At 48.8% G+C, this 12,940-nt stretch overlaps 1 protein-coding gene across 1 annotated transcript in view; it reads right to left on the bottom strand.

Annotated features, from left to right (window-relative positions):
* The window catches only part of KCNH4 (potassium voltage-gated channel subfamily H member 4), a 325,608-nt gene that overhangs the window by 36,401 nt on the left and 276,267 nt on the right, over positions 1-12,940 (bottom strand). Inside the window, exon 11 of the mRNA XM_030220488.1 lies at positions 7,551-7,765. Coding sequence (XP_030076348.1) covers positions 7,551-7,765 — 215 coding nt within the window. The remainder of the gene's footprint in view (positions 1-7,550; positions 7,766-12,940) is intronic.

Genomic DNA, 12,940 nt, shown 5'->3' with positions numbered 1-12,940 from the left:
CAGAAGACTCCTAGTAGGCAGAGTCTGACCGGGCCATCCCCAGGAGCAACCCTCAGAAGCCTGGAGAGCATCGCAGTGTCCTCAACATGGAATCTGACACGAAAATCCACCGCCTGCGTGGAAACCCATAAGGCACTCATGCTCATGGTGAAGCGGCCTGCAGGGCTAGACCCAAAGAACAGCAAAGGTTCAAAATGAGGGAAAGTGTCCAGCTACCTCCACAGCATACAAAAAAAAAAGGCCCGCAAAGGCAACAAGAGAGAGATAGACGCCCCAAGTGGCATCTGGGTATGGCGAGCAACTGCCTGGACCACCTGGAGCAACCACAGAGTGAGCAGAGCCCCAAAAAATGCCGAGATGCAGCCAGGAGCCAAGAGCACAGATCAATGCCTAGCTCTGACTCATCACTGGGAAAAGAGAAAGAATTTCCCAAAGACATGACATCCACTGCTCACACTACATAGGACATGCAGAGACCGAAAACGTTGAGACAGATGTGTCCCCGGCAAGTGCTAGAACCGGGCCAACTGTCAGGATGCTGCAAAGGCCTCCGACTAGCCCCAAAAGTAAATGGGGCAGATTATACCAGCAGAAAGAAAATGGACAGGTAGAGTAGTAATTTGTTATAAACCGTAATCAGTGTGTCATTTGGAAGGACACCCTAGCATGTTCTATATTCATGCAGAGATGTTTTTCGCCTGGTAAAGAGTCACTAAAACAGCCATCATGTTATGAGAATGAGTTGCTCAACATTAAGAGCTTCTATCTATGTATTTACTTATTTACAACATTTATATCCCATGTTAAATATGATTTAGGTTGAAACCTGGGAGAAGTAAAACCTTTTTTTCCTGTGCTTAGATCAAAAGAGATAGATGGTTTGTGGTGAGAACTTGCTCCTTTTGTTTTGTGGGTGGATGGATGGATTATGAATTTGTGTTCATTATAATTATGATGATGATGCTGACTATGGTTCTGATGTTTATGATTATGCTGCTGCTGGTGATTATGATTATGCCGATGATGATTCTGTTTATGATGATGATGACTTCATTAATATTCATGTTGACCTCGTTAATATTTATATTAATATTGGGCTACTTTTGGGCTGGAAAAATTTTCACCATCTGGCAACTCTGATTACATTTCTCCCAGAAACATGGAGTCAACAGCACTAAGCCTGACTAAACACCATCTGTACTGCCAAGCTCTGAAAAAGGGTAAGAGTGAAATATCTAGAGGAGGACCTTCCCTAATCTTGATCCCTTTCTCCTTTCCTTAAATGTTACACACACATCATAAACCACCTTGATGAGGGTACCAAGTAAAGGTAAAACTAGACAGAAATATTCTTAGTGCTTAACTACATAATAGTGCATAGTCGCTGTCCTTAATAATACATTCACAGTATAATCATTACCTGCAAAACTGCAGTCGTTAAGCTTGGGGAAGCCATAGCCCAGTCTCACGGTCCCGCTGGACCTCCGACTCCATGTCGTGGCTGCTTTGGAAGCTGCAGGAGACCTGAGGACTCCCCCTGGGGCCTTCTGACAGGAAGCTGCCTGTGAATCCACAATAACTAAGCTCCAGAAACCATAGCTAGAGCAAGGAGAAAAGGCAGGCTAGAAAGCTTGGACTTGGAAAACTTTTAGACAAATACCTAGAAGAAACTCCAGAAATTGTGAAGGCAGGCAAGGGGGAAGACAACATCCTCGAGGTAATTGCAGGAAGATATCACTTTGAACCCTGCCAGGCACCTAAACACCCGGACTGGTCACATGGGGCGCAAAATAGTGTTCCAGAGGGACCCAGGGCCTGACTCGATATGGCTCTAGAGCCTAGAGCCAAACCTCTCTCAGAAAAACAGAAACTGTCCTTGTCACCTTATGCCTCATCTCAGACCAGAACCACCAAAGAGAGTACTAATCAGAGGCACATTAAAACAAAAATATACTTACTGAGAACTCATGTGGCTGAAGCACCGGCATTTACCACCGGAATAAACCCCTATAGCCATTTACTTGCCTTTAGGTTCACAGACCCAACAGAGCTGCTTCACGGACCTTCTGGACCTCCACCCATGGCCACCTGGGAAGCTGTGGGCGCCTGCAGAATGAAAGGTGTCCGAGAGCCCCCAGGCCTCCTCTCCTAGAAGGCCTTGTTCCTGCAAAGTATTCAATGCGGAGAAATGGGGTGAAATACCCCTACTCCCACAGTCACATAAGCCTGCAAAGCCATCAGGTGAATGGAATCCCACGGGAGCGTCAGGACGATCAGCAACAAGGCTGCCAGAATCACCAGAAAGAGGTCCCAAGAGTGCACCAGTGCCTCGGGCTTACGCGTGGCATGATGGGAAAGATGATGCTCTCAGGCGCGCCAAGAAAATGTTCACCGTGCCCGCCAAAATGAGTTGTGAAGGAGAAGCCGCTCCCTGGTGTCAGGCTGCATGGTGGCATCCAGAGGTGCAGTTGTCGTACAGTTGGCGTGGTAACAGCCAGAACAAATGCCTCCCGCAGGAGCCACGTTCGCGCACCAGCACTGCAAGAGTAAAACCACTCACCCTTTCGGGGATCTGCAGGTAACACCTGTCCTCCCTGGTGAACTGGTACTACAGACTGGCCTGAGCTTTGCAAGCCTGACTAAGCTGAGGAGCTGTCTTTTTTTTTTGTTTGCTATGTCCAAACGGCTGGCTCTTTTTTTTTTTCGAGGCAGGAGAGAGAAAAATGTCTGGAGAAATCTCAGCCAAAGCTCCTTAGGGCATAGCAGGACAGGACTGATGACGGTGAGGAAGGGAGGGACCTGGCACCACCAGGTGTACACTGAGACCCGAAGCCCGGGCCGTCTCAACCCCAAAAGCTCTACTGTACCCGGGGGACCGGGCCAGGAGCCAATCAATACAGAGCTGTTTGTAACCATCCACCTGCAAGATACAGAGAATATTGAGGTTAAGGTGGCTACACATGACCACATTCAGTAACTCTGAATTCTCTCTATCGCCAGCTGCTGGTAGAGGGATATAACCAACCTGTCTTTGGATTGATCTGTGGGACGCTATGGAAAAGACTTAAAAAAAAAAAAAGGAAATGGACGTACGGTAAGGTAAACACTTGCTGTGCAGCCATTTCCTGGAGAAGCCCTTACTACCACCTATTAAGGAAGCAGTATGGGCTTCCACGCCAACCAGCTGGTAACCGGGCAGCACATGGGGCTGCCTGATTACCGCCAGGCAAGCCCCCAGTGCTAAAAAAATGTTTGAGCACCAGAAATGGTGCGCAGTGGTCCTGCAGTAGTACCAAATTGGCGTGTGTCTTGCCACACCTTTGTAAAAGGGCCCCTAAATGACAGTGGAGAAATCCAAGAGAAATCCAAGACTTCATTAATTTGCAAAAAATGCTGAAGAGTGAGGGGGGAAGAACATTCCAGTATAAAGGGCCCTGTGCAGACAGCATTTGAGAATCCTCACTCTAAGAAGACCCTATAAGTCCCTGAGCTTGTCTCTGCTCAATCCCTATACTGGTAAATTAGAGGAGTTACTTTTTGTTCCCTCATTGGTTTGCGAAGTACACTGATCTCTTCTTCTTATACCAGGCTGTCAATCACAGCTTCATTTACCTCAAATTGAACAGAGAGTTCATGGCAAAGACTAAGGACTGGATTTAGGTTTCAGCCAAAAACTAGTCTTAAAAAAGTGCAAGATGCCTGCAAGCCAGTTTTGAAATAGCCCAAGGTTTTAATATAATTTCCAGAAGGGAAACAAATGCCACAGAATACAGTGTGGAAGTGTATTGTTGAAGAAACAGTGCTGAGGTATTCTTTTAATACTAAGAGTTAATTTTAGAATTGTGGAATTTTTTTACCATTCCTTTTGTACAAGCTTTTTGTAATGACCTGATATAGCAAATGCTGAAGAAAGGGGATGGGATTTGATATACTGCCTTTTTGTGATTACAATCAAAGTGGTTTTACATATTACATACAGGTACTCATTTTGTACCTGGGGCAATGGAGGGTTAAACGACTTGCCCAGAGTCACAAGGAAGCTACAGTGAGAATTGAAGCCAGTTCTCAGGCCACTATGCCAACCATTAGGTTACTCCAAGAAGCTTTTAAATTACTCTAATGACTACAGTGATGCAGGGCCGCCGAGAGCGGGGGCAGGGGGGACAAAATTCCCTGGGCCCGGGCCTCCAAGGGGGGCCCAGTGCCGCAGTTCCTCCACCCGCCCCCCTCCGTCCACCACCGGGCCGGGCCCCCCTGAATTCAAATCACAGCGCCTCACCTCGACCTCGCTCCATGTGAAAGAAGCACAGCAGAGGCAGTCTGCAGATCGCCTTCCTTCGGGCCTTCCCTCCCTGTGTCCTGCCCTCGCGCAAGTTACATCAGACGAGGGCGGGACAAAGGGAGGGAAGGCCTAAAGGGAGGCGATCTGCAGACTGCCGCTGCTGCACTTCTTTCACATGGAGTGAGGTTGAGGTGAGGTGCTGTGATTTGAATTCAGGGGGGCCCGGCCCGGTGGTGGACGGAGGGGGGCGGGTGGAGGGACTGCGGCACCGGGCCCCCCTTGGAGACCCGGGCCCAGGGAATTTTGTCCCCCTGCCCCCCCGGTGGTCCCTGCATCACTGTAGTGAGGGGGCGGCGGCGACGACGACCTTGGGGAGGGGGGCGGGGTGAGGCCCTGGGGGCGGCCTTGCCCCGGGCCCGGCCCAGTCTCTCAGCAGCCCTGCAGTGATGTAAAAGAGTAGCTTGGTGTTTATAGCAGTAGGCTGGGAAGCAGGGTTCAAATCTCATTGATGCTCTGTGTGACCTTGGGCAAGTCAGTTATCCTTCTATTGTCTCAAGTACAAATTCAGGGGCTGATAGTAAGTGAGAGATAACTGTGGGTAGGAGTTATCGCCTTCTGACTACTGTGACACTACTTGGTTACTGCCAGGGTGAAGATAGCCATTATCTGGGTACTGCTGACTTCTGGTACTGCCACTGAGTATCAGTGGGACCTGGGTAACTCCTGCCACCAACTGCCCCGATATTTAGTGCCGATACTGAATATCCAGGCAGATTTCAACCAGTGGCAGCCAGTGTTTAAAGAAAGGCTGATGGCCACCAGTTGAATATTACCTCCTCAGATTGTAAGACCTCTGGGGATAGGAAAATACCTCCTAACCTGAATGTAATTTACTTTGAACTACTGTACTACTGAAAAGGCATGAGATAAATATTGTGAAAGATATCATGTACAAACTGTGTATAACCTTCATTTCCACACATAAGACTTGGAAGCCTGCAGAACCTCTTTCTCTCTGTCAATAAATCTAAAATAAATGTATGAAATATACACCTTAAGGGAGCATGATTGACTGCAGTTTATGATTTATGGGATTAGTCAAAGTACTGGACAGATGCGGGACCTTTTTTCCTTTGGAGATCCCTTGACATCATATTGGTGGACCTTACATTGAGAGAAGTATTGAAATAAGAAGTTTATGAGTGTATATGAACATTACAGGGGAAATTCGATATATGGTGCCTAGAAATTCCGTGCGGAAAACATTTCTGCCTAAGCATATTCTACAAGGATCGCACATATATTGAGGTGCAGTACATAAAATACTCTTAATTGATATCATAGCCTAAAACTATGTGCCTCCATTTTACACCAATGAAAATGTGGTGTAAATCCTGGTGTGTAGATTTAGGCACATTGGGCCATATTCTATAACAACGTGCGTAAATTTCGGAATGCCAACAAAATGTCCATTTCCCCGCCTATAACCACACCCCTCTTTGCCTGCGTGCATTAAAATTTAGGTGCAGTGCATCAGAGAATATGTTTATGGAGTTGTGCACACAGGGGCGTAGCCAGACACCCAATTTTGGGTGGGCCTGGGCCCAGGATGGGTGGGCAGAATAACTTTGCCCTGTCCCACAAGTGATTTGGCTCTCCCTCTCTCGCCTGCATGCCATTTGGTCTCTCAAATATCCTCCCTCCCTCGCATGCAGCAACTAATACACACTGCTCATGTTGGCCCCACAGCCTTCCCTCTGATGCAACTTCCTGTTTCCGCATAGGTGGGAATACATCAGACGGAAGGCTGTGGGGCTGGTGCCAATAGTATGTATCAGCCGCTGCTCGCTGCAGGCGAAGATCTGCTATTTACAAGGTATGCAGGAGGGACAGTTGTTGGCAGTTTTTGGCTGGTGAAGCTTAGGGATCCCTGCCAGCCACATCATAGGTGTGCTGCTACTGGATGGGCCTGAGCCCAAAGTGGGTGGGCCTGGACCCATCCAGGCCCACCCTTGGCTACATCACTGTGTGCACGTAAATTCTAATCATTGCCAATTAGTGCTCATTATTGCTTGTTAAGTGCTGGTGACAATGCTAAACGGCTTGTTAAGCCAATTAAGTTACGTGCATTGTTACAGAATTTGCTTGGATTTCGGTGCAGGATGCTAGGCGTGCTATACAGTGGCGTAGCCAAGGGTGGGCTTCGGTGGGCCCAGGCCCACCCACTTTGTGCTCAGACCCACCCAGTAGCAGCACATCTATGATGAGGCTGGCAGGGATTGCCAAGCCCCACCAGCTGAAAACTCCCAACAACTCTCTCTCCTGCATACCTTGTAAATAGAAGATCTTCGCCTGCAGCAAGCACCAACTGACTCATGCTGTGGGGCCAACATGAGTAGTGTGCAGAGCCATAGCGAGGGGAGCTGACACCCGGGGCAGGTCGCCGCTGCGCACCTCCCCCCCCCCCGGGTGCAGCACGGCGCACCCTCCTCCCGCTGGAGCATACCCCCCTCCCAGAGCGCATACCCCCCCCCCCGGAGTGCATACCTGCGGCGAGGGACGGGCGGGAGGGCCGATCCGCCCCGACTGCACGTTGCTGGGGTGTGTCGGCTCCGCGCTGGTTCACTACTCTCTCTGTCCCGGAACAGGAAGTAACTTGTTCCGGGGCAGAGAGGGCAGTGCACCAGCGCGGAGCCGATACCCCCCAGCGGCGTGCACCCGGGGCAGACCGCCCCCCGCCCCTCCTTCCTACGCCACTGGTAGTGTGTATTAGTTGCTGCTCGCTGCTGGTGAAAATCTGCTATTTAAAAGGTACGCGGGGGTGGGGGGAATGCTTGAGAGACCATTTGGTATGCAGGCGAGAGAGGGAGAGACCAAATCACTTGTGGGACAAGGCGGAGTTCTACCCACCCATTTTGGGCCCAGGCCCACCCAAAATTGGATGTCTGACTACGCCCCTGGTGCTATATAGAACCCAGGGTATATGTGATGTAAACTTTGACACATTGTTATAGGGTCTTTGAGAAGGATCACCAATAAGGACTGCACATACTAAAGAAATGACTGAAGTGTGAACTGAGCACTCTTAAAAATCTTTTCAGTACTTGTGATTGTATTATATGTGGTTGTGAGTTATATTTAATAGATTAAACCAAAAAATATTATTTTGGGTTACTGAATGTATATTTTTAGCCATATTTACATACTGAGCATTTGGTACAGATTTAATTTATTTACTCCCTCATTGTTGTTCATGAAAAATACGCACCTCTGTCTCACTACCCTCCCGTAGGTTAAAGGTCAGATCTCGGTGAATATCAGCAATAAACTTGTTGGAGTACTCTGGATACAGTTCCAAGACATCAAACAGACCTCGTAGGCTGATGTACTGCAGATCACAGTAAGTCAGGGCCTTTACATCCGCATTGGTTTTGATCACCTGATCTTTGTTCGGGAGGTCTGCACCAATCAAGTCCCCTTTCCCTGCAAGCGCAAAACATAATATTAGGTAGGCGTGGTCCTCAGGGTTTCTTTTGCAGTCTCATGTTTTCTGTTGTGACAACCATTGCTGAGGTAGCTGCCGGAAAATGATGGGTCAAAACTGATTATGAACTAGGTTCAAATGGCTTCGGAGTTTCTAAAGAATATTCTGGCCAATATTCAGAGCAATTTAAGTGGGCAGGAGATGTTCTGGCCCACTTAAATCATGGTGAATTGCCCAACCGCTCATATTCAGCGGCACTAAACCGGGCAGTTCCACTCAATAACATCTGTGACCGCCCATGTTAAAAGTGGGCAGGTCAGAGGCGGTACAAAGGGTAGCTCTGGGGAGGAATCAGTGGTTATGCATGTGCCAGCGATATACAGTGCCATGACCCGCATACCTAAACCAAAAGCTGTCCTAACTTGGCTAAGTTAGATATGTGGGTCTTGGCACTGAGTATCAGCCAGGACCCACATAACTATTTTGCTTTTAAAAAGCCCCACCAATTGCCCTCCTAGGGCTACCTGCTATCCATGGTGGTACACTCACTCCTGTCCCTTGCAGCTGCCATAGAAAAATGGCTGCCGTGACATCTTGTGGTACTGCCACGAGAGGTCATAGCAACCATTTTCCTATGGCAGCCACAAGGGGCAGAAATGCCCCCCATCACCCTAACATAGTAACATAGTAACATAGTAGATGACGGCAGAAAAAGACCTGCATGGTCCATCCAGTTTGCCCAAGACAAACTCATATGTGTATACCTTACCTTGAATTTGTACCTGTCCTTTTCAGGGCACAGACCGTATAAGTCTGCCCAGCAGTATTTCCCGCCTCCCAACCACCAGTCCCGCCTCCCATCATCGGCTCTGGTACAGACCGTATAAGTCTGCCCTCCCCTATCCTAGCCTCCCAACCACCAACCCCCTCTTCCCCTCACCTGCTCCGCCACCCAATTTCAGCTAAACTTCTGAGGATCCATTCCTTATGCACAGGATTCCGTTATGCATATCCCACGCATGTTTGAACTCTGTTACCGTTTTCATCTCCACCACCTCCTGCGGGAGGGCATTCCAAGCGTCCACCACCCTCTCCGTGAAAAAATACTTCCTGACACAAAGGTGCGCCAAACACGGGCGTACACTGTGCAAGTGGATCGCTTATGAGCCTGCAAAAGAGTGGCTATAACATCAGAATAGCCCTTTTTCCTCAAACGTGACCTCTCAATAGCCAGGCCTAAGACCAAAGTGGTAGGGATCCTCGATGCTTACTGGCCCCTGATGGAGGAGGCCTGGTAGGACTGGAAGCTTCAAAGGCAGTTCCTCCACCAGACGAACTAGATCAGCATACCAAGGATGCTGTCACTAAGACCACCAGGGCTATCAGAGGGTTGAAAGTTGGGGGGCTGATGGGGGGGAGGAGGAAGGGCTTCATCTGGTGGGTTGGGGGAGGGGGTACACAGAAGGGGGACTGAGAGGGGGATCGGGGCCACTTAAAAAGTAAAACCCAGTTTTGTGGGTCCCAGCTAATCTTCAATGCTTTTGAGCTAAATTCACCTGCACACTGCAGTATGGCGGGGGGGGGGGGGGGGGGGGGGGGGGGCGTTGATTGGCATGTTTTGTGTGAGACTAGGGAATGGCCAAAATATGGGTTCAACTCCGATCACTGAAGGGGAAGGGACGTCCATGTGCATAAAGATGGACATCTGTATTTAGATCTGGTACTTGTCACGTCCAGGTTACAGAAAGGTGCTCTGATTGAGCAGCTGTCCACTGGGAAGGGTTAAGGCATGACACCTCCTTCATCCCCCAGTGGTTGCTGTCCCCCTAACTCTCCCACGAATTTGAAACCGGCAAAGGATACCAGCTTGTATGACAGCTTCAGGTACTATGGACATTCTTAGCAAAACATTATACAGACCTGAGAACTAGCCTAAAGGTTAGTGCATTAGAGTGAGAACCGAGGATCAAATCCAATTCAGTTCTTTATTTCATTTTATTTTATGTGAGCCCTCCAGGGACAGAAAAATAATCACTGTACCTGAATATATAAGACACCTACAAACCTGAAGGCTATTGAAGTGGTGTACTTTCAGATACAGTAGGTATTTTTCTGATCCTGGATGGCTCACAATTTTAAAAAATATATTTAAAAAGAGTGGAAGTGGGATTTCAGCCTGGGTCCCTTGGTTCACAGCCCACTCTAACCTTTAGGTGACCCCTCTGCTCTGTGTGGACATCTGTGTGACCATTTTCTAAGATGGACCTTCCTATGCTGTCACACAGATGTCCATGTCTCTTGTTTTCCCCCATTCATAATGTCAACGTTTCAATTTCTAAATGGATGTTTATGCTCAACTGCTTATGTGAGTCTGCATGGTTCAAATAAGCAGTGGGCCTAGGCTGGTAGAGGAAGAGGAAATGTTCTGATGTGCAGCTGCTTGCTTCTGATGTCACATGATCTGGGAGAAAGACATGGTAAAGTGTGGGGGGGGGGGTCAAGGAGAGAAGGAATAATAGAGAAAGGTAGGTGTTGGGGGCTAAGAAGAGAGGAAGAACTAGGAAGCTGGGGAAAGGGAAGGGGTTCGAGCTAAGTTGGGTTCAGAAAGAAATGGACAGTGATTATTACTGGGAAAGGAAGAAGCTGGGACAGGGGTCAGGCCTTATGACTGGGGAAATTCTGCACAAAAAATGACAAATAATGCAGAATTTTCAAATATTGCGCACAGACCCCCATGTTTACTAAGACGCACTAGGGCTGGCGGCATGCTAATGCCAACACAGCCCATTCACTTTGAAGGGGTTTGGGTGAGTAGGGTGGAGGGTGGGCTAGGGTGGAGGAGTAGCCCAGTCAGCAGGGTCGTAGCCAGACACCCAATTTTGGGTGGGCCTGGGCCCAAGATGGGTGGGCAGAAGAACTCCACCTTGTCCCACAAGTGATTTGGTCTATCCCTCTCTCACCTGCATGCCATACGCAGTGGCATAGCAATGTGGGGCCTGAGGAGGCCTGGGCCCCCGTAGATTCCAGCCTGGACCCCCCTCCCGGCGAACCCGCCCCCGCCTACCTTCACTTTTGCTGGCGGGGGACCCCACTCCCCGCCAGCCGATGTCCTCTCCATCCTGCTCCTGCTGTTGCATGCATTGCTGACGTCCTGCACGCTGTACGTGCGACGTCAGACTCCGAGAACAGAACTCTGTTCTCGGAGTCTGACGTCCTGCAAGAGTTCTGTTCTTGGAGTCTGACGTCGCATGTGCAACGTGCAGGACATCAGCAATGCATGCAACAAGAGCAGGACGGAGAGGACGTCGGCTGGCGGGGAGTGGGGTCCCCCGCCAGCAAAAGTGTAGGTAGGCGGCGGGTTCACGGCGGGAGGGGGGTGGGAAAAGACATGGGGGCGGCAGGGGGTGGCGCCGGGGGGTGGCGCCGGGGGAGGGCTAAAATGTGCCCCCTCCCTTTGGGCTTTGGACCCCCCTCCTACAGAAGTCTAGCTACGCCCCTGGCCATATAGTTCTCAAACATACCCCCTCCTCTACATCCTTTTTAAATAGCAGATTTTCACAAAAATGTGGCTGTGAATACACACTGCTCATGTTGGCCCCACAACTTCCTTTTCCGCATAGGAGGGAATACATCAGAGGAAAGGCTGTGGGGCTAGTGTGAGCACTATGTATCAGTTGCTGCTCGCTGCAGGTGAAGATCTGCTATTTAAAAAATATGCAGGAGGGACAGTTGTTGGGAGTTTTTGGCTGGTGGGGCTTGGGGATCCCTGCCAGCCACATCATAGGTGTGCTGCTACTGGGTGGGCCTGGACCCACCCTTGGCTACGCCACTGGCAGTGGACTTTGATCCTGGGGAACTGGGTTCAATTCCCACTGCAGCTCCCTGTGACCTTGGGCAAGTCACTCAACCCTCCATTGCCCCTGGTACAAAATAAGTACCTGAATATATGTAAACCGCTTTGAATGTAGTTGCAAAAAACCTCAGAATGGTAGTATATCAAGTCCCATTTCCCTTTCCCCTTGTTGGCATTGCTGCGTGGCAGCCGCTAGCGTAGCTTAGTAAACAGAGGGGAGAATTTCCCAAAATGTTTTATGCAGAAAATTTAATTTTGTGCTGGATTCCCCCAGGAGTAATAAGTACAGTTCCTGCTGTTTGTATCATAGCATTGGTGCTACTGCTGTATGACTTGTTTGTTAACCCCTTGTTTACTATGCCATGCTAGCAGCTGCAGTGCAGCAATGCCGACACAGCCCGTTCAAAGTGAATGGGCTGTGTCGGCATTAGCGCATGGCAGCTGCTAGTGCGGCTTATTAAATAGGGGGGTAAATGTATATTAAGTTTGAATTTTCTTCAGGTTTTGTATTTTTTCACAATGGGTGGATGGGTAGGTGGGTGGGTAGGGGGGGCACATGGGCCCTGGCCGCGGCAAATGCATCTCCGTTTCTACTTTCTTGTGGTTCTGTTGCATCCACTCTGGGTTTTTTTTTTGTTTTGTTTTCCATGTCATTTTATGTCTACATATTTGTTTCTAGTTTGCAGTCTATTATTATTATTATTATTATTATTACTAATTTTCACTTAGTGATGGCCTTTGTTTTCCTTGTATAAAATATATGAGGGATTCTCTTGATATATAATTTTCATATAGGAATCTGAAGCTGTCTATCTTTTCCAGCTGGAAAAGAGCCCCTGAACCTCCTCCCCTTAATAAAAGACACTCCCCACCCTGTACCCCCGATCCCCCAGCAAGGCTGTGGCAACTGCCAATAGCAGAAGGCTCAACCTTGGTAGAATGGACAGGACATTTTTCTTCTGTGTGTGGTTCGATGCATCAGGCTGTTTGACTTTGGCTTTATGACTCATATATGCATTTTTATGATTTCATAATAATCTTAATTGCTTTCTATGACTCCCAACCCCCTTACTACCTGATCGTAGTTTTGAGGAAGAGCTGGGGGTGGTGATGTGCAGCACACCATCTCAACCTTTGCTTCAGGCAGCAGATTGCCTTGGGCCACCCCTGGATGTCATGCTATAATCCCTTGAATGGAGAGCTGCTCAGTCAAAGCACCTTTTTGTACCAACGTTCCTGAAACAGACGTCCTTCCTTTCAGACTTGAACATTTCTTCTCCTTTGGTAATTATTGTTGGACATACTGATTTTAGGCCTTCCC

Source organism: Microcaecilia unicolor, chromosome 12 (genome assembly GCF_901765095.1).
Source record: "Microcaecilia unicolor chromosome 12, aMicUni1.1, whole genome shotgun sequence".
Lineage (NCBI taxonomy): Eukaryota > Metazoa > Chordata > Amphibia > Gymnophiona > Siphonopidae > Microcaecilia > Microcaecilia unicolor.
Note: the sequence above shows the minus strand (reverse complement) of the source record. Positions and strands in the feature narration are given on the sequence as shown.